At 35.8% G+C, this 27,877-nt stretch overlaps 2 protein-coding genes across 3 annotated transcripts in view; one reads left to right on the top strand and one right to left on the bottom strand.

Annotated features, from left to right (window-relative positions):
* The window catches only part of LOC105143621 (BTB/POZ domain-containing protein 7), a 57,646-nt gene that overhangs the window by 4,154 nt on the left and 25,615 nt on the right, over nucleotides 1-27,877 (bottom strand). The window lies entirely within an intron of this gene.
* On the top strand, nucleotides 15-27,660 carry apolpp (retinoid- and fatty-acid binding glycoprotein apolipophorin). Its single transcript, XM_087403444.1, has 26 exons — nucleotides 15-161; nucleotides 7,472-7,498; nucleotides 7,585-7,769; nucleotides 8,388-8,570; nucleotides 8,647-13,221; nucleotides 13,319-13,828; nucleotides 14,144-14,330; nucleotides 14,498-14,714; nucleotides 15,830-16,122; nucleotides 18,423-18,617; nucleotides 18,750-18,976; nucleotides 19,449-19,941; nucleotides 20,166-20,350; nucleotides 20,435-20,655; nucleotides 20,940-21,513; nucleotides 21,655-21,902; nucleotides 22,176-22,416; nucleotides 22,929-23,174; nucleotides 23,972-24,111; nucleotides 24,488-24,642; nucleotides 24,916-25,099; nucleotides 25,291-25,429; nucleotides 25,541-25,729; nucleotides 25,999-26,244; nucleotides 26,407-26,610; nucleotides 26,741-27,660. The coding sequence occupies exons 1-26, from the start codon at nucleotides 92-94 to the stop codon at nucleotides 26,768-26,770; spliced, it is 10,164 nt and encodes a 3,387-aa protein (XP_087259570.1). The 5' UTR covers nucleotides 15-91; the 3' UTR covers nucleotides 26,771-27,660.

Here is a 27,877-nt window from a genome sequence, read left to right as displayed (position 1 = left end):
TTTTGTATTCGCCCGTGGCCGCCGATCGTGTCATCGCTGATTGTGCGAGAGTAGTGTTAAAGTAGTTTGCGGTTCTCGGGGAGAGAAAGCCATGGGGCTCGCGAGGGCGGTCGTCTTCGCCGGCTGTCTCCTTCTCTTCCTGACGGTCGACGCCTCAGGCAGTAAGTAAAGCGGAAAATGTGCCTCGTCGTTCATCCCCTTTCTGCGAAGTACTCCGGTACTTTATGATTTACTCTCTAAAGAGCTGGACAGCCGTTGCTGTCCTTTCTCTCTCTCTCTCTCTTTCTCTCTCTCATACGCACATACACACAGGTATTCTTCAATGATCACAGAAGCATAAAAGTTATAAAACCGAGGAAGTACCGATTCCTTTTCCTAAATAGAAAACTTTTCTCGGTTGAAAAATGGTAATACATATTGAGAAAAAGAACAAGTAAATGTATTGAGGGTAGATCTCGTGTGTAAGGCGATACATGAATATTCTTATAGATTCTACTGAAAAGAATGCAGAGTTTTTAGTTTTAACTTCGTAACTTTCATACTTCCATCGATATAAAATAGTTAGGAAAGTAGAATCGCTGAATACGTTCAGAACGAGAAAAAAGAAACTTTGTGTACGCAAATTACAAAGCAATATGTCCATAAGTAATATTCCTTACTTTCCAAGAATAGTTTCTAAGAACCGATTATAAATGTACTCAAAAGTTAAAGATTTAATTTGAATTATTTATGAATTGAATAAAAGGAATTATTATAATATATAATTGATACAAGTGCATAATTATTTTAGTGATAAACAGTATATGAGATTTTATTCTCTCGGATTGTTCCTTCGAGCGATTCTATTTTGATATCATAATAATTCTGATTTATGATATTCTGTATTCACGTCAGTATTTTAGTTGTATCTCGTATCGCGATATAACGTTATGATTAAATTATTGATATTTCTAAGGGCGCTCGTAAAGTTGGCATCTAGTTGCGCGTTCAACACTCGAATACAAAGATTTAAAACACGTTCTCCCTTGGGGACCTTTCAAGAAGACCGGATGACTTCGATAAGTCTTAATTTTTCTATCAAATTAAAGATTAATGTGCGAGAGTTGATAGAAAGGGTCAACGCGCCCGGCGCGGTCAGGTTTGAATATCATAAGGTTACTCGCTGTGTCAAGGATAGAGATTATCGTCGCGAATGGATGTCGAAATCCGTGATATTTTCGTGAACTACAGAATCCCGAAAGATTAGTAATTTGTAAAAACTTTATCCGCATCATTGTTCCATTGATAATTAACGCGAAAAAAACTATGATAGCAACACGCTTTTTTTTATGTATTCATTTGTTATAATTATAATTAATGAAAATTTATCTTTGACGTAGCCATCGTGATGTTTACTTGATATGACATTAAATTCATCTTAATCTCCCTCGTAATAGCGAGGAAAGAATGTTGGTCTTCTGTACAAAATTCTGTTTTTTTTTTATCATCTTTAGCGGCGGTAATTCATTCATTCACATGATTTTATTTGCATTATCGACATATAATTTTTCATTTTCTGCTAAATTACATTTTATTCCAGATTTTAATTAACAATCAAAATCGACACCTTCGCGCGCGTGTTTCTTTTGTGAATGAAGTATGGAACTTTTTATCGGCGAACGTGTTTAATGCTTTCTTATTACTGAAAGAAGATTAAAGAAAATTGTTTGTTCGATTACATGACATTACCGGAATAAAGGAAGAGAATGCTGGAGGCTTCCATTAACAAACAAGAACGTTTTAGATTGAATTATGTTTCAAGCAAAATGTAACGACCAGTGAAGTAATTTGCGAAAGATAGTTATAGATATACGAAAAATCAGTTCTTTAATTTTCTACAAAATTTCAGCGAATAAGTAATGAATGGTATGAATGAAACACTTTTTAGCGAGTGCGCTCTTTTTTAAATAAACGTAACGAAAGTGGAGGTATTAATTTACAAATATATTCGTGTATAGAATATGAATAAAAATAAATGTATAATCCACCGGTTAGTTACAGATTATTATTATTCCATCCGGCAGGGAGCTGGCGATAAAATATTGCTTATTCTGTAATACTCGATTTTATATTTTTACTCTTTCAAACTTGATATGAAAAACTCCCCGTTATACCATTGATAACTTTATCATGTCTTTACATATTTCTTTCTTTAATTAGTATTGTTCGAGCTAATCTTAAATAGTCGCCTGCATTAGTGCATACTAATATACATGTATACACTAACATACTAATATATATATATATATATATATATATATTATATATATATATATATATATATATATATATATATATACACATTAAACAGACACATAACGATCATTTATGACCTTTCTTTATGAAACGTCTCGAATGCAAGACTCTCCAGAAGTTAGGCATTTACTTTCGAACTTATATTACCGCGTGTTGTAAAATTATGAGACTCTTAATACATTTTTTAAAATTAATTATAATAAAGAAACGGCTCCAATGACTAAAAATCAAATAATACAATAAGGAGCTACAATTAATTACAATTAATATTTATATCAAGAGTCTACATATCTCAGTTTAAATTTATTTGCTAATCTTGATAATGATCTCGTGTTAAGTCGAAATGTCTGTTTATAAATTATATTTAATTGTGATTTTTTAATTACAATTAGCTTCTTATTATATTACTTACGTTTTCTTTTATTTTTTTTCACATGCAAGTAAATTATTGGTTAAAATAAAGCCTACGGCACACGATGCTTTTTTCTACTAGATTGCTTTCATTTAAATAAATTATTAGAATGCATTACAGAACGCAGAATTTTAAAACATACATCGTGTGCCCGTAGGCTAAGTTCGAAATGACAGGGCTTGGTAATCAATATCGCTTACGGCATGAATATACTATCGCATTTCTAATGATGGAAGCAATTAACGAAGTTTGCGAAGGAGCGGAACTCGACCGTGACGAACGCGGAATTCTCTTGCACTCTAGAAGTATAAACGAAATAGTGGTTAAAGAGTTCGCGTATGGCGTATCGGTGCTCGGAACGAGGTCCGTATCATTGAAACGATTACAGGTCCCCCGTGTTCGACCGGACATTTGGTAAATTGATCTGACGTCCCTACATCCCAGTAAAATAGATCCGATCTGACCGTTGCGACGTAACAAACGTTCTTTCACCGCCGCGCTTTAAAGTACGTAAAGGGAGCATATAAACGATACGGGACATCGCCGGTTCTCTCCGCGACACTCTTATTCCAAGCAAAATGGCATCGAGCGAAATCCGATTGCGATCGTCACTTTCCGCCGGCGGTGATGATACGTTTTTCCAATTGACTCGGTCGCCGTATTTTTTCCGAAACGCCGGAAAATAGAAACAATGCCGCGAGAACTGGATTTTTTTCATATAAATATTCCTACAACCGCAACATCTCCCCGTTATATCGAGTCACTCAACGGCCATTGAAAGCGCATTAAATTCCGTGATAAATGATTACAATGGCGCGCCTGTATGCGAGAAATGGAAACGCGATTGTCGGGTTAAAAATACGAACAGAGAATGCGGGTTCATCGAGGAGAAAGATCGACGTTTAAACACGCTGTGAAATAATGCAAGAAAGATACAGCGCCCCTGAGTATGAAATATGAAAGTGGATACTCTCTGTCGTTCACCGTGAATTTGCATAATGCATACGTTTAAGTAATATAACGAGAACGGAGCACCTCTAATCATGCACATTGGGGAGCAAGCAACATGAGAAATTATGGTTGCAATTGTTAGATTACGGCAAAATCCCGGCGAGAGTCTCTCTCTAAGCACGCCGGTACGTTTCATGTTGTACTATACATCTGTCGGCGTTGCGTTATTCAGACGAAATAACATTTAAAGAGCATAATTATAAATTGGATTCAGGAATTGTGTTCTGCGTATATTCGTGCATAATTTCGAGATGGCTTTCTGAAAAGAAATTTAAATTATAAAAAAATTTTAATAAATACGTATTATTTCTTTAATTTCCAAAATATTTTTTCGGTCAACAAATCTAAATAAAAATTTTATTAAAATCTATCTAAATATACAGATAAAATAAGTTTATCTATCTATGTATCTACAGAATAATTTACAAAATATTTAATCGATTGTATCTAAAAATAATCAGCCGTTTCTATAAATATCTTGTTTGTCACTTGGAAAAACTTGATTTCAAATCAAAGGGTAAATGATATAGAAAAACGGAAGATAAGAAGCAATGAAGAAAAATAAAAGTGCTAATACAATTTCAAAGGATTTTCTTCGTATCAGATTTCTTCTGAATAAAGCGTGAAATTCCAACGATAATAATAAAGGGGAATCGCCGCATAAAAATTTCAACGAACTTGCAGATTGTCATCATAATGATAATTAGAAAAAGGCGATTGTTCATAGCATCATTGTAAAGAAATAATGTACATCTTCACCGAATAAGTTCATCCTTCTTTTAGTCTATTCTCGCGCGCGACTCCCACTTTCCTCCACCTCCTCCTCCTTCTCTTTTCGCACGCGTCGTTCTTTATCCCTTTGTTACACCTTTGTCCCTATTGAAGGAACGCTTCCCCTTTCTCTTGTTACACCTCATCTATCTCTTTTTCTCTTCATTTATTCGGTCACTATTATTTTACTCTCTCTCTCTCTCTCTCTCTCTCTCTCTCTCTCTCTCTCTCTCTCTCTCTCTCTCTCTCTCTCTCTATCTTTTTTCTTACGTCATCATCGTCTAAATAAAGTGTAATCTGAATATTCTTATTTATTGTGTCTCTAGTCACATCATTCTTCTAGAAAAAATTAATTAATGTATTTTTTCTCATTTATTAAAGAATTATTTTATGCTCTTTCTGTCTTAGCGACAATAGAAGATTCTTAGTAGAGTTTAATTAGGATGACCAGATTTTAAGTAATTAAGATTACCAGATTTTAAGTATTAACTAGAGGATATTCCTTATTGAAAAGTAGGACAAAAAAGAAGATATTTTAAGTTAAATTGTAATATAAAGTAAGTAGTATATTTAAATTCAAAAATAGAAGAAAAAAAATACATTTAAAAATCTTAAGAACATAAAAACATATATTTAGTATCTGTTAGCAAAAAACGGCTTTAATATAATATAATAATCCCTAATAATTTTTTAATTTTTTATCATAGATATATAATAATCTAGTAATTAGCTTACTGTGTATTTTGTATGCGATAGATTTAATAATTTCCGGTCCTCTTGTTCTCTCTCAAAATAAGTACCAAAAAGAGTACTTTCCAGAGTACTTTTCCGTTGAAAATCCAGCTGGACGTCCTCGGACGCTTTAAAAAAAGAGTATGAGAAAGTGTTCGGGAAAAACCGGACTTCTATAGTCCCTCTATTCTTCATATGCAATGATATACGTTTCTAGGCGAATTGTGAAGATTAGATTTAACTGCTTCCGCTGTGAGAGACTTTGATCGCTTCAACGGAAAACTCTAATTGTCGAACAAGTAAATAAATACAATTACATAACTCGCTTTTTTGTTTTCTACTATTTGTTCTGCTATTTTTGTAGAGTTGAACATTTTGATGTCGAATCACTCAAATTAATTTTACTTAATTAGAGTTTTTGTTGAGCAAATAATTATATAACTCAGTATAAAGTGCGCTGAAAACTTTATATGTACGCTTGTTTTTCGCTACGATTAATCTTAATAAGATATTGAGTAATATTTAGCTGTAATCTGTCTGACTCGTAATCTATCGTTAATGAAAAATTTATACATATAAACGGTCTTATTTTTAATCTTATTATTGAAAAATTTATATATTTGTAAGTATATTTTTTTCTTAATTTACATATGTAGCATTTACATATGTATGTTAGATATTCTTCTAAAGAAAATCGAACAATTTCGACTCCGCGTCAATTTTAAGAGAACTCAAGAAAAAAGTAGAACTTTAAAATTTTGAAAATAATTAAAATAACAAATAAGACAAATAATTGTACAAATACATAGAAATAAATATAAATAAAATAAATTAATGTATTTCCTCTCTTGCATATAAACAATATTTTAAAATGTTTTTAAATTTTGATATTTATTTATTTATTCATAAAAAATCAAGGTTTTTATTTATTTATAATATAAATTGCGAAATAGATCTGTATATATGATACATCTAGTAAAATTGATATTAATGTTTTCGTGATAGATATATGTGAACTTTAAACTTCCGCCATAGTTGCTTAATAATATCCGTTATTTCTTCATACATTATTTACTCGTTAGTTTGTTTTTCAATTCGAAAATGTAAGTTGATATGGACATTATATCAATTGCTAATAAAACGCACCAATTGGTTCTTAATAGAATACAATCTATTTAATCAAACATATAATTATCAACATATATTATAAACATTCTAAAAAAGTAAATTTTTGCACGTACCGAATCAACTTTATTTATATCATGTCGTGTCTTGTTTGTGCTTCATGCATAATTTGCCGTCAATGTTGTTTTGAATGTAAAAACGAGATAAAGTAAAGATTAGAGATGAAGACCAGTGCGCAACACTAACAAATATCAATATTAGTTATTTATTGATTCTTCGTAATATCTAATGTAAAATTAATGTGTTTAATTATGTTATGTTATAATAAAATAAATGTCATCTAAATATTTGAAAATTGTTTCATATTAAATACATACATATTATATTTAAAAGCTGAGCAAAACATAATGATAAATGTAATAAATAACTCTTTTGTACAACTTAAAATTCGTCCAAATTGAAAAATTCGTCGAACTAAAAGGAGCATAACGTAAATGTCAAATTACTACAAATACTACAATTGATTGATACGTTACCTTTTATAACTCCCGTTTAAAAAGTCATTTCGGTTCGAATCAATTTAAATGTTAAAGGGTGAAACTATTGTGGCACTAAACTGCAGGTCCGCGGGCACCGCACTCTCTATCGAACAAAAATGAGAGTTCCATGGTCCAGGGTCAAGAAAGTCACGATTAACTGCACGTTATCAACGTTCGACCCTAGCACCGAGTTCATTCGATGCATAAATATATTTTTGTCGACGTAATCTGTACGTCAAGCATAATAGATTGTGGCCCGTCTTTTTTTCCGCTTGAGTTCGAATTACAACAAAAAATTATTGAAATCCTAAAATTAAAATAATGTTACAATAATATTTAAAGAAATGTTATTTTTTGTTTTTGTATATGTATTTTATAATTCCTTTTGTTATATTTTTCCGTAAACACATTTCTGATTAGTGTAAAAAAAGAAAGAAATAATTAACGTTTCTCATCCTTCTATCATCTTCTATCATACAGATTGTATCATTTTAAAATAAAATGAATGTAAATTATACTTTTGTTAGATAATTATATTTTTAAAATTGTTACTAAAAATTGACACATGATTTTCTTTTTATTATAGATAAGTGTTCAGGCGGCTGCCATGGAAGTAAGTATATTATTAAAAGTCATGAAAAAAAATCTGTCATAATTATTTTTAAAAAATTTCATTGAATAAATTTGATTTTTCTTCAGTGCATGGAGGTAAAGGCTATCAAGAAGGACATACATACATATATGATTTGGATGGAACGTCTGTAACATCGGTCCCCGATGCTCAAGGTGACGCTACCTTGAAGTTGAAAGGTACTGTTGAATTGTCAGTGAAACCTGACTGCATTCGACAGATTCGATTGAAGGGCATACAAGTTAATGGAGCCGTAAGTATTTTTTTGTTCCTTACATCGTATCCTTAAAATATCTGTGCTTTACAGAAATCTAATACTGATTTGACAATTTATTACTAAAAGAGAATAATTAATTACTTACAGTATAAAAAGCACTGAACAACACGTTTTTAATACTTAAAATATGTAATTAATTTTACAGTCTTTTTGTATTAAATTAGTCAGTATTAAATTTCTTTAAGAATAAACATTGCAAAAAATAAATATATAAGGAAAGAATTACAATAGAAATTAAAATAATATAGAAATATATGAGACCCGAAGGTGTGATTTCGACTTTTTTTAGAAATATGAAAGAAAACTTTTAATATATTTCCGCTTAATAACCTCCCTTAAATAATAAAAACTTTTAATTGACTACTCTCAACGAAAATTAATGTATGATTTATATGATTCGTGTTCAATTATATAAAATTTACTTTCATCTCTAAACATTAAATTACGTATTATACTCTAGTCTCATGATATAAAATTTCACATTCTTGTTTTTTCCATATAAATTACGAGCATAACAGATAAAGTTTGTTTTACATATTGCGATACAATGAAAGGAGTGTAAGCGTGTAAAAATATATGTATGTTACTTTATAGTCAATATCGCTGCCAGATGTTGAAAAACATGCGCTACAATTCAACTATCACGACGGCCATATCGATACGGAGGTTTGTACCGAAGTCGGTGACTCGCAAGCGTCTCTCAACATCAAGAGAGCGGTCACTTCCTTATTCCAATCAGCCGTCATACAAGAATCTGGCTCTACAACTCATCATGAGGTATATCTATAGCTTGAAATTTATTCATGAAATTCTAATATAGAATTATGCCAATGTAACGCATTGCTATACTTAGATCGACGTGCTCGGCGGCTGTCCGACTGACTTCTCTTTCCACAAAGACGGTGACTCATTGGTCATCCATAAGGAGAGGGATCTGCTTCGTTGTTCTCATCGTGAGAGTATTAGGATTGGTCCTGTGTCCGCGATCTACGAATCTCAGAAATCTGACACTCAATCGGCTCCGTTGCTGTCATCGCATCAAAAGATTGAACAACGTTTCAAGCGCGGTATCCTGAACAAAGCGACCTCGGTCGAAACATACAAGTTGAAACCCTGGAGCAACGGAGACGTTGGCGCTAAGACAATCGTGCAAACTACTCTGACACTTAAAGGTGAGAAGGGCGATAGCCCAAACGCCCCAGTTTCCGAACCGAAATCCCTGATCTTCGAAGCGCCACATCCTGTCATCAAATCATCAGCCGACAGCATCGCAGCGGCCTTAAAGGCAGCAAGCGTCGAAGAGCACGACAACGTGAAGCATGATGCGGCGGAAAAGTTTGCACAGCTCGTCAAAGTTCTTCGCCTTAGCAGCAAGAACGATATTTTCGCGATTTATCAGAAAGTGAAAAACGGTAACGGTTTCGACAAGGTCCTGGACAAGAAAATCTTCCTGGATGGTCTCTTTCGCACTGGAAGCGGCGAAGCCGCAGAGGTGGTCGTAGACTTATTCAAGAGTCACGAACTTACTGATGTCCAAACTCTCATGTTCTACGCGAGTCTCGCTCTTGTCGATCACGTGAACCTACCGTCAGTAACCGCCGTCACTTCTCTTCTTGATCAGCCAAACTTACCGCGTCTTGGTTATCTTGGAATCGGTCAGGTAATCGGTAGATACTGCCAGCAGCACAATTGCGAGAACGTAGCTGAAGTCAAGCAAGCCGTTCACAAGATTCGTGAGAAAATCGGCAATGGAAAAGCAAAGACCAGAGAACAGGAAAATCTCATAGTTTCGGCTTTAAAGGCGCTGGGTAATACCCAATATCTCGATGATGCTACTCTACAGAAATTGGCTAGCATTGCTGAAGACAAGAACGTCCGTAATCGAGTCAGAGTTGCCGCGATCGAGAGTTTGCCTACCCGCTGCTCTATGAAGTGGAAACATATTCTTCTGAAGGTCTTGGCCGATTGTGAGGAAGATAGTGAGATCAGAATCAAATCTTATCTATCTTTGGTCGCCTGTCCCTGCCAGCACGTCGTTAGCAGTCTCAAGGAGACTTTAGATAAGGAAACCGTCAATCAGGTTGGATCGTTTATCCAAAGTCATTTGCGTAATCTACGAGCATCTGCCGATCCGACTAAAGCCGAGGCGAAGAGACATCTGAGTCAGATCAAACCGCGAACCAAATTCCCAGAGGACTTTCGCAAATTTTCCTTCAACACTGAACTGTCATATGATTTAGGTGGTATTGGATTTGGAAACACCTTGGAAAGCAATGTTATCTACAGCCAGAATAGCTTCGTGCCACGCTCTATCAATCTAAACATGACCACCGAGATGTTCGGAAGAGCCTTTAACTATCTTGAGCTCAATACACGTGTAGAGAACCTTGACAGATTGATCGAGCATTACTTTGGACCCAAGGGCCGTTTAACGGACAATGAAGTGGACGAATTAGTGGACAAGGGAGTAGACAATGCAGAGAGCATCGCTAAATACATCAAAGAAAAATTCAGCAAATTACGTGGCAAGCGTGAAGTTAAACAAGGAGAACTTGACAAATTCGCAAAGAGTGTGAAATTAAGGAATAACGAAGTAGATCAGCAACTTGACTTCGATTTGTCCGTTAAGCTGTTCGGTGTTGAACTGGCCTATCTAACTTACGACGGTAATCCCGCGCATTTAACACCGGAACATATCATCGACAAGATATTCAATAACCTTGAGAATGGGATCAACAAGATAAAGAAATTCGATCACAATCTGCAGAGTCACATGCAGTTCTTCGATTTAGAGGTCATCTATCCGACAAATCTAGGTACAGCTCTCTCTCTCGACATGATCGGTACCAGTGTGGTTCACTTAAAAACATACGGCAAGATAGATATTCCGGCTATCATAAAGAACCCGGATAACGCCGAGATATACTTTGGCTTAGCACCCAGTGCCTCCATTCGTGTTTCTGCTAGCATGGTCGTTAAAGGATTCGATGTAGAGTCGGGTATGAAATTCGTCAGTACGTTACATACTTCCACGGCGACCGATTTGACGGTGAAATTATTGAACGGCAAAGGTATCGATATAACGGTTGGCACACCGAAAAAGAAGGAAATAATTAGTGTTAGTAGTGAGATCCTACTGAGTTCTGGGGATACTTACAAAGCTGCAAAATTCGGCAAGGGTAAATTATATAAAGACTGCTTCGAACAGTTGTCCAGTATTCTGGGTATAACGGTTTGCGGCCACGTAGAATTCCCTTACGATGGTATCGAGTCGACGCAAAAAAGAGCACTCTTCCCTCTGAATGGTCCTTCAAAATTCAGCATCTCTAGCGAGAACATCGACCTATCCAGTATTCACCTCAAAATTTATCATGACAAATCACCCAAGTCTAGATCATTTGAGATCCTGCTAGAAACGCCAAATAGTAAAACAAACAGACGCGTGTCTTTAACCGGTGAAGCTGCTCTCGAGCCCAACAAGCACGCTAAACTATCTTTCGATTCTCCTTTCAAGAAAGCCTCCATTGAAGCAGTAATAAAGGAAGAACCTCAAGAGCGTTCACTTACAGTTACCGTGCACAATGATAATCAGGAGTATTACGGTCGCATCGGTCTTTTAGCCAATGGTTCAAAATACAAGCCCATCTTAGAGTACAAAATACCAGAGCATATCGAGAGGTTAGCGCACACCAAGTCCGGGCTGAAACCGTCTCGCGGCGGTCAGCAATACGAGGTGCAAGGTACTGTAGAAGTGGTCGATCAGGATGGCGGTAAAAAATACGTATTCGATAAGGTAGCCCTCGTTGTGGGTGATCAGAAGTTTATCGGTTTCGACGGTTACGTTCAATCTGCAGAAAACGCCGTCGGTTTAGACATGAAGGTGAGCTACGGCGAAGAATCCGTCGCTCTCAAATTGCAAGGGAAGAAAAAAGAAGATCATTACTATTCGATTATCGCTTCGGCATTGCCATCGAAAGATCCCAATATTGGATTCAACATTCAGTCCGAACTTGAAAAGGGTGCGTACGAGTACAAATACAACCTGATCTTCATTCACGGTCCAGATCAGAATTCCAAGACAAATCGTTTCAGCCTCGAGCATCATATTATCGCCAAACCAAACAAAGACGGGCAAAACTTCATCTTGGGTAGCTCTACCAAGATCTCGTATCCAGCTGCGAAGTTGAAATTGGAGCTCGCAGGCAAGGCCAAACCTAATTCTCTCGAGAGCGAAATCCAAATCATTTATGAAACATTCAAGTTTGGTTCAAAGCTGTGTGCGGAACAAAATAAAGTCAAAACAGGCGACTACGAGATCGAATTCAAAGGCGAGCTCTTGCAGAACAGTATCAAATTGGAGTCCAAGCGTACGATTGTTGACGCACACAAGAGCAAGTACAAGAACAAGCTCGAGCTTGTACCGGGAGGTAAATACGAGGCCGACGCACTGGTTACATACAATCACGACAAGAATAATAAAAATTTGAACTTTGAGCTGGACAGCGACTTGAAGCTGGACGACAAAAAAGTTAAAGTTTTTGGCAGTTTGAATGTCGAGCGTCCCAATATCCAGTCGCAAGCGTACGTCACTGTCAGTGACGTCAAGTACGTCGACTTCCTACTGAAGCTGCAGCAAGGCGCGAATCCTCAAGGCAGTTTGACCTTGAACGTGAAGAGTTACGTGAACGTCGCAGGACAAATATCGATGCAGAACGGCAAAGGTAATGTGCAGCTCAACATTGATTTGCCAAAGATCAATCGGAAGATCAAGGGAACCGGCGACTTGACGGTGATCGGCACGCAACACAATGGCAACTTTGAGCTTCTACTCGATGTGGAGAAGGATCCGAAAAAACGTATTAAACTATCCACCGCAAATGACATAAAGAAAAATGCTGTAGATACAAAGAATGTAATCGAGATAATGAACCATAAGTTTGAACTGAACGGCAACGGTAAGTTAGATGGCACCATACACGAGGGCGAGCTAACCGTCAGAACGGACGTCACACTATCGAGCGGTCGTTACTTAGTTGCTAATTTCAAACGTACATCTAAGAAGAATGAAAACCAAAAATATACCATACACATAGATGGTCAGTTAGAAGATCATGAATCTAAAGGTGGAAAATCGCGAAAACTCACATACGTTGATGACGTTACCGACTTCGATTCGAAAACGTACACATTCCTAAAGAACATACAATTGAAGGCTGTCGATTTGAATGGCGACAATGGGCAATTAGATTTAGTCCTCAAAAAACTTGTCGATACCGATGGCCACAAGAAAATCGAGGGAATCAACTTAAACCTGTCAGGATCGCGTATATCGCGACCGTTCAATCTGCAATATGAATCTACCGAGGACGATAATGGCAAACTGTCCTACAAAGGGTCTTCTTCCTGTGGTAAAGACTTCAAACTGAAGGTAAGCGCAATAGCTTTTTGATACCTCTCCTGTCATGGATACAGGCGTGGCAAGCAGCTATAAAACTAGGTGTGTAAATTTGCGTTATTGTTCGCAGAGTTCCGGAAACTACATTCCTGGCAATGACGTTGACAAGCCCTGTACGATCAAAGGTAACACGGAGTTGATATTACCGTCGGAAAAATTACGTAACATCAAGCTCGACTACTCGCACGATCTACTGATCCAACCTGAACCGGCCGGTATCGTTAGTCTGAAAGAATCGACGACGCTCACTTACAATGACGATAAATCTATCAAGCTTGATGGAGCCTTCAAGAGCTCTGGAATCTACGACTATGAACATCCTTATGAGAGCGACTTGCAATTTGATCTGACCATTCTCAAGATACCGCCTATCTCTCTCAAGGATCATTTTAAATACGAACCTAACGATGACAAGGCAACCCTTACCACCAACACAATTGTCAAGTATGACCAGAAAGAGATAACTTTCGCGCTCAACCCTCTCATATACAATCGAGATTTAACGCACATCGATGTAAAGGCCAAGGCCACCACCCCATACGAGAAGCTGCATAGTATCGACCTTGAACTCAAGCACGAGGTACCGTTTTTACAATGCTTTTAATTATTCTTCGTATGTAGTAACTTCTTACCTAAGATTTAAACTGAGATCCTTTCCGTCTTACTGATTACGATCTGCTAACTGAATTATGTGCAAATCTCTCGGGATTATTCCGGTCAGATATTGCTCCCTTGTGCTTCTCCACATTGCGTCATTTATAATAGTTTACCGCTGGCAACGTAAGCAGCTTGGTGTTTACAGCAAAATAAAATTTATGGCATTCGCTAAGATTGCCGCAGGATGACACTAACTATCTATCATTCGTATCTAATTTTTTTTTATTTATCTTTGAAGAGAGAAAAGGACGGACAAGTAAGAAAAACTGATGCAACCTTAACTTTGGACAACACAAAGTACACGTTTAAGAGCGAAATTCAAAGCGGCAGCATCTCTCCGATGATACACATAATTAGTACTACTCCGGCAGGAAAAATAGAATTACTCTCGAAATTCAATAAAATTGACGATCGTGAATATACAGGTAATTTTCATTAAATTCAAGCAAAACAATATTAAATTATCTGTTTTTTTACTTTTTCTACTGCAAAATATAATATATATTTATTGTTGAACATTTTTATTTAGACAAGTAACTGTTCGCCTTACGTTCTTCTAAATGTTACACGAGCTAAATAAATTTGTTTTCAGGCGAATGGAAGATTGAGACGCCGAAAGGCTTTGCCGTTGCCGACGCGCACGTCAATCTGAATGGCATCGATAATTTCATGATTAACATTAATTTGGACAGCGACAAGCTCAAGCATCGTAAGATTCATGCCGAAATCGCTAACAAACCTACTGCCAAGACCGGCAGGCGAATAATCATCACTGTCACTAGTGATGGCAAAAACATTGTAACCGGAAGGTACGCTGCATTTCGTATACAGAAACGGCGAAACGTGCCGATCAATTCATACAACAAACAATGATCTTACGTCGTATTTTAAAGCTTGTAATGGAATTAATGATAATCTGGATGAGAAAATAACTTATACACGGAAAGAACGATTTTGCTGAAATATCTAAAAAGAATATTGTTGGATCATCAAAATGATTATATAAGAAACTCAGCAATGCTGTAAAAAGTTGTTATATTTCAGTTATAATCAATTTGAATGTCCTCTGTAATTATTTTAATGATCTAACAAAATTATTTCCAGATCTGTATTTTCTTAAAATTTTACAGACGCTTCAGCAAAATCGTTTTTTCTATGTACGAGCGCGCGAAGACGAGATCGCATTCGAAACACAAGAAATCTACAATTCGCTTTCTTAACTCCTGACTCCTATTTAGCGATCCTGTCGCTTCTGCTAAGGTCGATATTCTTGCAGTAATTTTAAACGATGTTTTCTGACGACGATATGGATACCTCTTGCGCGTAAGATCGATCGCCTACGTAGTGACAAAACAAAGAATAGAAAATGTCTGCAAGTAATTAACGAAAGGCCGCGAGGTCGTTTTTAAAGGAGATCAGAGATACAACAGAAGTCGTATCTCCGTTCACTCCGCTATGTAATTTCATCGATTCACCCACTAAAATTAATTCAAGTGGTTTCCGAGAATACATTCCAACTGCCGCAGTCCTTTTTATTCGTGTCCCATCGAAATCATCTCGATCGAATCGTAAAACGTAAAAAGGGGTTAAGCGGTTTAGCCGAAAATGTAGAGTATCGATCGCGTGGCGTTATAAAAAGTATTACAAAAACATTTATTTTCATCGTCTAATAAAAATATCTATATATTATTCAAATAAAAGAAAAACGGGAATATTAATTTTGACGCCGGATATTTAGTCCTTGGAATATTCAGAAATACCTGTATCCAGAAATAGCTGTTTATTCTATATTCTCTAAACACAATTTTACAAAGAAAGTTGAGGAGAAATTGAAATTTAAAATAAAACAACGTAAAGAGACAGTGTAATGCGTGAAAGAGAGGAAAACGAATATATTTAAAATACGCTTGTGATTTATTCGCAGCACAAACTACAAGAAACGCGACGAGACCGGTAAAATCACCCTCGAAGGAAACGGCAATCTTAAGATAGGCGAGGACACGAAGAGCTCCTCCTTCAAGTATACTCGCCAGCAATTGACTCGCGAGAAGGATGGCGAATCTGGCGTGTTAATCGTCCTGAACGCTAAGTTCGATCCGGTAGCTATTGTGGGCGAGCTGAAGCTCTCGAACAAGGAGGTCCTCGTTTTCAACAGCTACTGCGAGTTGAGCAAGGATTGCGCTCATTTCAAGCTTCAATCGAGCTACGACGCCGACAGTAAGTCACAAATTTCATGTTAAGCTATTTCCCTTGAAAAAAAGATTGCAATCATCGTAAGAGAAGCTTACGTATATATATATATGGTCTTTTAAACGATGTTTATCAAATAAGATTGGATTTTGTTTGCAATCGAATATTTAAATTTTCTTTTTTACATTTGTTTTCATAGAATCACATTCTGTAATATCCCTCTCCTTTTTCTTTTCCGTTATTTATTTTCTCGTTAACGGTCTGAAATTGAAAAACAGAAAACCATTGAAAATTTATAGTCGATGAAATAAAACAACAATGTGTTGCTATTATAATAATACTATTATAATAATGCTATTATAATAATGCTATTATAATAATACTATTATAATAATACTATTACAATAACGTTATTATAAGCGTATGTAATATATTAATAATTTACTATTAGCGTGTGCTCCCGTTTAATCTCGATGAAACGAAAATTACAGCATGAGTTCAACAATATACCGTAATAAAAAAGCCTTTCATAAATAAAGAACGGTAGGTATTTTCACTCACAGGCGCTCCTGTGGAAATATGTTACCTCGATGATAGGCTACCTCGCTTTGCGTGCCGGACCGGCCCTTTATTAAGACATGCTTCGTCGCAACGGGCTTGAATTCGTAAAAATGCAAAAGAAAATACACGAGGACCGTATATGACAATAATAAATCCTCGCAAGCCGCACAAAAGATACCGAATTGTATCATTCCCTCGCGGCGTCTCTCAGGAAATCATCTTTATCACGGCTTTCATTCGTACATGCAGATCCACCCCCTTCTGAATAATTAGAGAAACTTTCGATCCGACAGTGGATCATCCATCGACAACGCGTGGAAGCATCTTATCGTCCTCGTCATCGTCTGCCGCGTGCATATTACGCAGGAGTGCGCAACACGTCGCAATCCTTATGTATACATACGCACGTGCACACGTATGTACGATGGAATTTCGCAGAAGAGGATACATGCTTGTTGTGTATTACTACCCCTTGTTCGCAGGGCCTAAAGCGGATCTCGGTCGATAGGCGTTCTATTCTCGCGTGATCTGCGCCTAATTCGTGCCTCGCCTTAGTTATTAATAGAGCTCTGGAATTGCATCTCTATGCGCGACGACGACGTTGCGGTTGGTGGTGGTGGTGAAGGTGGTGGTGGAGAACGATTGCAAGCGGCAGCGACGTGCCGCCGCATTAACTCGAGTGCACAATTCATGCTTTTTTTTTTTTGCTTTCTTTCCTTTCTCTCTTTTCTTTCTCTCTTTTTTTCTGTCCCTCTCCCTTCCTCCCTTGATGAGATCGTGTTGCGAAGATCGCGATGCGAGAAGACAGGCGTGACTATTGCGGGTGGTGGCGGGTGGTAGCGGAGTTATACATGGAGCGATACATAAGGAAAAAAAAAAGAAGTTGCTCGACGGTGCGGAATGACGTCACGCCGCAAGGGCGTGTGCTCCGCTGACGTACACGCGTCTTAATCCTTTCTAGTACTGCGATGACGTGTAGCGCGATAAAGTTTACTTCGTTTTATTTTTTTTTTTCCCACCCTTATCTCTCCCTCCCTTGGGATCAATTTGGTGGCTGCGGCCTATCGGGCCTCGAGAGTTTACGAAAATAAAATTTCCGTGATTAACATCGACGCTACATGCATGTAAATGGGGCAACATGATGAGTTTCTAATGAGAAATTAATACATTATGATCCTTTTACGATACCGATCCGATTATACTTTATAAAAAACACATGCTCATTGTTTGTTTATAATTTTATCACAATTGTTGCTTTTTATTTCTGATTGTGAAATGTCATGCGTTTATTCTACTGGATTTGTCTAATAATTTTAATTACCCAATCTTATTTGATAATAATTTTATAATTTGGTATTTATTAAAAATTCTTATTAGTGTTAATTATTGCAACTTGATAAATATCAAAAAAGACAAGTCGAAAGTAAAGTTAAAAACAAAGTTGTTGAAATATCACACGTTCAATCACTGGATTCTTAACTAACTTGTCTAATGATTTCGATCATTCAATTTTATTTGTATGATAATTTTTTAATTTGGTATTTAATAAAAATTCTTATTAATATTAATTACAGCTTGGTAAATATAAAAAAGAATAAAATTGAAGAAATGGATCAATGTATATTAAAAGTATTGTACGGGATAAGAATCATCTCAGAATGAGGGATTATTAAAGATATTCTTATCCATCACTTTTTAGTGTCTACTTTTAATGTCGACTTTTCGCAGAACAATTCTCATAATTTATATTTTCGTTCGTTTCATAGATAAGAATAATGTGGATCATGAATTAACAGTGGAAGTAGACCTGAAGAAATTCAACGTGCCGGTTGAATTTGGATTAAAGACGAACACCGTAGTTAAAGATTCCAAGCTTGATCACTCTGCCAACTTGTACTTACACTCGTTGAAGGACAACTCCCAATATTCCTACAAAATCTACGTTCATCCTAAAGAAAGCGGTAGAAAAACTCTACTTCTCTATTAATAATCTTTATTATAATTAATATAATAAATATCGCAATTGCGCGCATGTTTTAGCTTCAAAATTAATCGTTAAGATAAAAATTAAAACTCGTTATCCTTTTTCACAGCTGCCATTCTGACTTTACCCAGTCGCGAATTGGCCGTCATTGGCACATTTGACTTGCCGAAGACGAAACAAATCGGAGCATTTAAGGTCGATGTTTCCGTTTACTTGGACAGAAAGAACAAGCCTTCCGACAAAACTGGTCTAATCGCCAACGGCGATATTAATATCGAGAAGAATAGTGGATCTATCAGCGGAGAAGTCAAATTCATATATCCATCTCAGCCAAAGGTACGTCAGCGGATATATTTCCACAAAGAGATTTTTTAATCTATACATAGAAATTACATTGAATGACGTCCGAGATTTTTTAAATCTGTATGTAGAAATTACATTGAATGACATTCGATGTTAAACAAAAAATGAACTAAAAAAGCATTTCCAATTTGCTTCCAATTTCTACGCAAATAAGGTCAAAGCTTTTATATAATATAGAACTAGCGAGAAAGAAAGAGAGAGGGAGAGAGAATACATCTCGGCAAAGCCTTTATTGTCGATTTTCTCGCAATCTAGCGAGAACGTTGAGTTTCATCGAGCTACTTGGCTATAAAAAAAGCAATATAATGCGTTCTCTGTCAATTTATGCCCGATTTATGTTCAGCTTGTTTTTTATTTTATTACATTCTCATCATTTCGAGCCAATTGCCAGTTAGTTTGATATTTGATTTTTAAATCACTTCGAACTCGTATTTCTCTCAATCAGGATATGGCAGTGAAAGGTAAACTTCATTACGGCGGCGACCATCTGCTAGACGCAAACGTAGATATCGATGTCTTCGCTAAGAAAACGCAGAAGATCAACGTGGTGGCGAAATTAAACCGACAGAATCTCGACAAGGGTCACAACATCACCAGCGTAATTGAAGTGAACAGCCGTGGGCAACAACTCAAAGTTGACTTGAAATCACACTTGGCGATCTCGGATTCTCAATTCGGTTTCGGCAGCATGTTATCGTATACGGATGTGCATCAGAAACCGAAGAGCGTGGGTGTTCTGTTCTCTGCGAATTACAAGGAAGCGCATCTGCTTGTAACCTCGCCTAATAAGGAACTCCTTAAATTCGACACAAAATTGCAATTTAAACAAAATCTGCAAAAGTTTGATTCGGAAATCGTGGTTGTGGGCAATAAACCTATTATAATTAACTTCGAAACGCATGATTTCAACAGTTTCACATATTCGGAATACCAGCAAGGTAAAGTTTATTTTAAATTATGTATTTTATCCTTGAGGAAGAGAGTATTTATATATTTTTTGCTTTAATGACATATTGTTATATTATATACAAATATCGCTGTGAAATTGTTACTATATATATTTGCTTTTAATCATATAATCATAAAAATGTTATAATGGATATAAACCATGATCATATTTTATGTCATAAATCTATATGAATTGATCTTTCTGTGTTTTCAGATAATCCCAACACGAAGCTTATCATCGAAGGACGTGTTGTGCTTGGACAACTGGCGGAGATTCATGCTGACGCTTTCAAAGCTGGAGAGAAGAAGAATTTGTTCCATAGTTTGATCCACCTTGATGAAGAAAAGTTCCTGAAACCTGACTTCGGCTACAACAAGGACAATGTTATCAACCTGCTCGTGAGTACATTTTTGTGACAACAATTGTGTGTCACATCATAGTTGTAGTATCGCTTCACTGATTGTATTAATGATATAATTTAGGAACATTATCGAAGCAACAGCATCGGGCTATTGAAACAGTTCAAGGATGTCTCCAACGAAATAGGCAACGAAGCAGAAAGAGAATTGAAAGATCTCGTGGAACATTTGAAAAAAGCTCAACCAAACTTTAAGTCACTTTCAGATTATTACGAGACTGAATTAAATAAGCTGAAGAACGAACTCCAAGCTGATCAGACCATCAAAGACATACAGGCTACCTTGTAAGAATTTAATAATCTTTAATAATTATCGTCAATTATATACTTTATAATCCTTTTCGATTTTACATCACATTCAGCATTCATGCAATTTTCTATTTTGTGAAAGATAGTAATAAAATATTTATAATATTCCTGCATATATAATCACTACACACTTATTACAATATATATATAATAATAATAATAACACATGTATATAAATATATCCTTTTAAGTTAAAATTTAAATCATTCATAGATTTCGTTGAATTATCGCGTACGTACTTATCGATCGTATTCTTTCAGCAATAAATATTTCGGACCTATTATCCAGACCTTAAGAGATATCTTGAAACAAATAACCATACGATTAAATGAACTTGAAAAAGAATACGCTGAAGTAGTATCCAAACTCGAAGAAGCATGGAATACAGTTTATCCTCAACTAAAAGAATCCTGTAACAAGATAGCTAATGCATACATCAATTTCATCGATAGCATTGTCAATATTTCTATGGCTTATCTCAAGACGTTACTCACCATGATTAATGAACATCAGAAAGAACTGAAGGAATTAGCAATCGTGATTTCGGAGATCGCTCAAGATATTGCTAAGATCGTATTTAAGGCTTTCGCTCAAATTAAGAAAGACGTCGAGGAGTTCATCACCTTGTTGAAGAATCAAATAAAAGCGTTACCAATCTTTGATATCGCAAAAGAGCAATATCAAGATATTCTAAACTTTAAAATTCCGGAAACCATATTGGCCTCCATCCATGAACTCAGTGAGGTCATAAAGTCCATGCTACCGACCGAGGAACTTCGACAGCTCTTCAGCGCTACTTATGAATACATCATGAAGCACGTCAAACACGAGAAAGTAAGTTTCCTTACCCGTCTTACGTCACATTTTGCCATTTCAAGTAGTACCCTTCAAACGATCGGAAGTACCCTTCAAATGGTCCGAAATTACTAAAATAGCAAAGTTCCTGAAATAATAAAATGCAATCGTCTTGCGTAGGTCGATAATTCCAGTGAGATCAGGAAGATCTATAATCATGTGCTCGATGCCACTGCATCTCTCATCAAACTTCTGCAATCCAGCAGTAGCTTAGACAGCCTGATAGATGACTTATTTAATGCTCATCTTCCCGCGGAGTTTGAAATGTTATCGAAATTGCCAGTGATCACATCATTCAAAGTGTCTCTCGTCAATCTGATACGCAATAACGAATTACCATCTCTCATGGATCTCTACTACACCTACAGGTTTGCTTTTCCACACTCACACACACACACACACACACACACGCGCGCGCGCGCGCGCGCGTATATCACTTCTTTTCTAGTTTCTAGTTTCTAGTTTAACTTTCTAGTTTCGTTTTATTACGTTTTATATTTTTCTGTAAAAATTTTACTTTTATCAAAAAAATTTTACTTTTATCAAAATTGAAGATAAATGTTACAGTTTTCGTTACAAGAAATGTAATATTAATCAATGTAATCAGTAATGATGTTAATCATTTTTTATACCTTAAACAGGCCAACTCTGCTTTCTGACATCGTACCTCCCTTCACCAAAGTCGGCACCGTCATTGATGGAGGACATATCTTCACTTTCGATGGCAATCATATCTGTATGCCTATTGATTGCACTTACATCTTGGCCCAGGATATACAGGATGGCAATTTCTCTGTCGTCGCCAATTTTAACAAAGGAAATCTCATTAGCGTGACCGTAACAGACCCTAAAGAGAGCATCACACTGAAGAACAATGGCAACGTAAGTTTATTTCTCTTATCTCTTAACCAATTTCCTATAGCGCTGGTAAGTTAGGTTAGTACTGTATGTGACATGAATTGAGAATGGGGCAAATAGTTTGGAGAGAAGGAAACGAGAAAGAGAGAAAGGATGTGTGGGAAGGTGAAACCACTAGATCGCTCTCATATGGTATTCCGTGTACGAGTCTTATAATGCAATCCCGTATTGAACTGTAACTTTGTAAGTTTACTAGGGAGCTCCAAACTTTGCTGACAAGTCAAACTCTATTATCCTCGCGTCGCTTCCCTTATAGACGTACTGAGCGAGGAAGGAATAAAAATCGCCGTTGTTCATCTTTCGTCCAAACTCTGTTACTGCGAGCGTGAAATCGCACCGACTTCGCGCCCATTTTCTGCAATTTTCTGCTAATTTTTACGTTTTATTTTTCTTTTTAAGAAACTCTTTTTCCGAAAACTTCTGTTTTCGCTCAATATTTTCACACACGATTGTATGTGCGTTTTCCTTTTTTCCAGATCCTGGTGAATAACAAACCGGCCGATTTCCCAGCCAACACGAAGAATCTGCACGCGTTCCTCACAGTTCGCGTCTTGGTTCCGAACATCAAGTCCGACTACGGTGTGCACGTTCTGTGCAGCCCTAAACACTCTGCAATGTTTTGCATAATTCACGTGTCCGGCTTTTATCACGGAAAATTACGCGGTCTTCTCGGTGATGGCAACAACGAGCATTACGACGACTATACGTTGCCGTCCGGAAAGGTGAGTGTAATTTGTTTTATCATTAAATAAATAGCTCCTCGTGCAGAAATATCAGAGGCAAAAGCTCAGTTATATCGTTGCACAATAATTCTTAAAAGGATTTCGTTAACGAAGATTTCATAAATTATTTTTTAATTATGATGGATTAAAAAAGCGACTTCTTTGCATACAGCAGAATATAATATAAGTATAAAAAAATATTCTCTCCTTCTTTAATTAATTCTATTATGAGAAAAGTCGGAACTGATAGCTTAAGTACGCTAGAAGCAAAATGAAAAATGTACACACGTTATAAATATTTAATACGATCTGCTTCCTGTTCTCGGAAGCTCGTCTCTCATTTTCTCGGCGTCGCGCTTCTATTCATAAGACCTTGTGGTAATATCGCTAGACTATAAATCATATTCTTTATATACTTTTGCTTTTATTCCAAAGTTTTCATTTCGATCAATAGACAAATATCTACGTGATACGGCATAATTCTTTTCTGAAGGGATCACGAATTCCCAAGGAGATTCTTTCGTTGCGAGATAGATATCCTAAGTCCGTAGTTTGTGTGCGAAACTGGAACAACCAACGTTTCTATATCTGTATTCTTAAGTGAAAAGATAAAGTACGTCATATTTCAGTATGCAAAATTTCATCTGTCTGCAAGAATAAAATTGAATGTTCTACTTTCGAAAGTAAAAATAAATACGACGAGTGTTTTGCAACGAAAGGATCTTACGTCGTAATACGGTAGAGATTTGCAGTGCTTGCAGTGATCTCTAAAAGCGCCCTTCTCGCAATTGAAACAGATTACTGAGAGCGAGACTGAATTTGCTAACGGATACAAACTGAAGCCCGATTGCCCGGCTGTGAACGCGATCGATCACAAGACGAAGCAACGTAATCCAGTCTGCACCGACTACTTCTCCGGCCAGAAGTCGGCTTTGAAGTAAGTGCATTCGCCATTTAAAAAAATACGATTAAACCAAATTGTCAGATTACATAGAGAAAATATGATGCCGTAAATTCAGCTGTACGGAATGAAAAGTTCAAATGGACACTGCTTCAGTTTACAATTATCCAGTTCTTCGAATATTTGAGATTTAATAAATAACAATTTATGAAAAGACGATAAGATTAAATGTATTTATCGCATTAGAAAATAAGACAGTTCTTCTTGAGATATAATCCATGAAATCTTATCACGAGAAACTTCCCATGTATTACATATTTAAGACGAATACTCGAAACAATATAATTGTCATAATCATTTTATCGTTAACTTAGAGGCAACTTAGAAATGATGTTTCTCCGTCATGTTTTAGAAACTGCTTCAACTACATTAATCCGACTCATTACCGAGATGCTTGTGACGTTGCGGCTAACGGAAATCCGCAAGCTTCTTGCTTGCTCGCCTCCGCTTATTACGCCAATTGCTATTATAAGCGTGTTTCCGGAATAAACATTCCATCCACTTGTAGTAAGTTAAATTGTTGACTTGTACTACTTTACAAAGTACAGAATATGATGTTAATACAATATTAATGCAAAGAAAATCAAAATCTCTTGTCGGAAATAAACTTTCTTAAGACGCTCGGGATATAGAAATATTAAATGTTTCTTGTGTTAGTTTCATAAAACGTAGATTTACATAAATCATCTCGTTTTAAGATAAATATGAGATTTGAAAGTCAGGCAGAGATACTGATTCTTAAAAGAACAAATACATTTAATGTGTATCATAATATTTTAGTAAACTGCAAAGTTGGCGAGAACACAGTTGACATTGGTGATACATTCAGCGTCAAAACTCCGAAAAATCAAGCTGATATTGTCATAGTAATCGAACAAGATGAGAACAATGAGAAAATTTTTAAAGATCTAATTCCAATGTTGATAACCGATCTAAGAGAGGAACTGAAACAACACGGCATAACGTATGTAAACATTATTTTTATAAAAATATCGAAATATCTTGTACAAATTCTACAGATCAGAAATCAATCGTAAAGATAGAAAATGTTTGAAAGATCAAAATGCGCTTTAGGCTGTATGGATTCATATTGCGACGCAAATGCCATATTGTGATATTTTTTACTTTTTATTTATATTAATTAAATATTAATAGGGACGTTCATGTTGGTTTGATTGGTTTCGGCGAACACATGAAGTGGCCGCAGCATTACACTTCTAACGGCAATACTAACATTGAAGGTGAAGTGAAGAATATGAAATTCGAGAAATCGGAACCAATTATTACTTTCGAGGTAATTTATAATTTTACAGAATTACATCAAATTATATATAACATAAAGAGAGATACGAAATTTTTGATCTTGTCAACAGTTTTTTGATATATAATATTTCAATGTTTACAGGAAGCCAAAAAGGGTAATTACGAGAAGAAGGTGAAATTCTTAGAGCAAAGAGTAAACTTGGAGTTAGGCACATTAAAGTTGACCGATGCCTACGAGGAAGCTATTAAATATCCGTTCAGACCTGGCGCAATAAAGGCCGTCGTCGCAGTCTTTGCTACCCCATGTGAAAAGAGTTCGTTGCCATTATCGGTGAGCTTTTATTTTCAATTTCATTATATCACTAATTAAAATCCATATTGAACATATTACAAGCGATATTATTCCATATCTTACAATTGCAACTACAATTTGCAATTTATTTTTTGTAAGTTTTGCGAATTATAATTCCAAACAAAAATGAGAAAACTACAGTTATGTGCTAGAAAGAAAACCAGAAATAATCTCACAGAAAATACTTGCAAGTATATTTTGTTACACTGCTAATAAATAAGAGATTCTAAACGCTTATAATTTTTCAGTTACAACAATTGAGGCTTGTACTCGGACTGAAGGTGTACCAAGATTTAGGACTGGGCTACTATCAAGTGTACTATACCAATGACATCCAGATCTCCGGCAAAGTGCAAAAGAACATTGTTGGTTTCGATAGTGACAGCGTATACGTATTCGCCGACAGTAAGAAGAAGCCATTGAGCGGAAACACCGAACTCAAATCCAACATGGCTCTCTCTTCAATTGACGTGTGTGCTGACTTTGCTATCGCGGTAAGTATGCAAAGAAAATAGAAAAAAGAATCGACTAAGCGTCTCGAAACAGAGATAGTTTTGAAATTAGTCACTAATAAAGAAATTAATCACTCTAAATACATAAGGAATAATAAATAATGAAGAGTAATCAGATTGTTATTATATATAACATTGTTGCAGTCTGGTGGGGCAGTGTTCAGTTCCAATAACTTTATTGATGCTAAACCGAATCAAAAGAGGCAATTCGCTCAGGTCACCGCTAGAAAAATCGTCGAAGACCTCACGAATGTTGAAATCGAAAAGGATTGCGTGTGCAATCAGTACCACATATTTGAACGTGCTCACTGTAAGATCGTGGGACGTAAGGAGAAGGAACAACTCGCAGTAAGTGTTCAAACGATAATTGCAGTAATAACCATGAGCTGCAGACGCTATAGCGGTTAATGCCAACATAATATGTAATTTTAATCGACGTTAAAAATGGTATGATTTATTTTATGTTATTAAATTGCAGAGACACACGAAAGGAGGAGTGAAGGGTTGAAGGAGCTACAGTACTACGCATACTATTATTACTAATTAATTTAGATGTAATCTATTTGTTACTTTGTTACAATATCGTAAAAGACCTTTTACTAGAGTGGTAAGTGATATAATTGCGTCATTCGGTCGGTATCGCCGATCTTTCACAGATCGAAAAGAATGTCGGAGGCAAAAATTGTGCCTCATGATAATTTCCTTCGTTTTCTAGCTTTAACATAAACATAAAATTAATGTGAATGCAATAAATTGGTGTACCATTTATCGATGTACAACTAGCGATGTTTTACAGAGAGAAATAAACATTGAACATATCGTGTGTAATAAAAACTTGTTAGTGCCCTCGTTAGTTTTTTGCATGTTTCACCAATATTTTTATGTATTCTATTTACATCGAAAAAATAAGCATTGTAATTATTTTATTCATATTTTGCGCGTGCAGAATTTCAAGCTTTCGACTGCTTTGAAGACTTTACATCTTAATACCATTCTGAAATGATTCCGACATCAAGCGTTAAAAAACTGATTTTAGATAAGATTTCAATTTCGAGATGTATCATTATCGTTCATTGTAATTCAAGCTTTAAAAATTTTGTCAATTCTATTTTGTGTCTACAAATTTCTCAAACGCAAAAATTTAATTCCTTATTAAGAAAAAATTCTAGTTGAAAATGTACGAAAATGTACCAGAAGATTCTGATCATATTAATCAGAACTCTATCTCAATTAGAATTATAATAGATTACCATAAAATTCTGATTCGTCTATTTTCAACTAGAATTCCAATTAATGCAATTTTTTTCCTAGTACTTTGACATAATTTCGAATGTTTTCAATTTTCTGAAACTTACACAAATATTGTATATTAGAAAAATAAAAATCTGTATGCAATAATTCGTAATAATTCCATCTCATTCCTTCATTTAAAATTGTAACGATGATAATATTGACAATTATAGATTATATTTTATACAGTTTATATATAACTTTTATAACATACAGATTATTTCTGATATTTTGAATTAAAGATGAATGACCCATATATTTGAAGGAAAAGAAATGAGTTAATGTTTTACTAAAAAAAAAAGTTAAATTGTCACGTAAAATTAAA

Source organism: Acromyrmex echinatior, chromosome 2 (genome assembly GCF_024713525.1).
Source record: "Acromyrmex echinatior isolate Ae372 chromosome 2, ASM2471352v2, whole genome shotgun sequence".
Lineage (NCBI taxonomy): Eukaryota > Metazoa > Arthropoda > Insecta > Hymenoptera > Formicidae > Acromyrmex > Acromyrmex echinatior.
The sequence above is the reverse complement of the archived record's forward strand: the minus strand, read 5'-3'. Positions and strand labels throughout refer to the sequence as shown.

Coding starts and splice junctions, on each gene's coding strand:
- apolpp (XM_087403444.1), top strand. CDS start 92: ATGGGGCTCGCGAGGGCGGTCGTCTTCGCCGGCTGTCTCCTTCTCTTC. Junction 7,770..8,387: donor GCATACAAGTTAATGGAGCC/GTAAGTATTTTT, acceptor GTTACTTTATAG/TCAATATCGCTGCCAGATGT. Junction 20,351..20,434: donor ACAATGTTATCAACCTGCTC/GTGAGTACATTT, acceptor GATATAATTTAG/GAACATTATCGAAGCAACAG.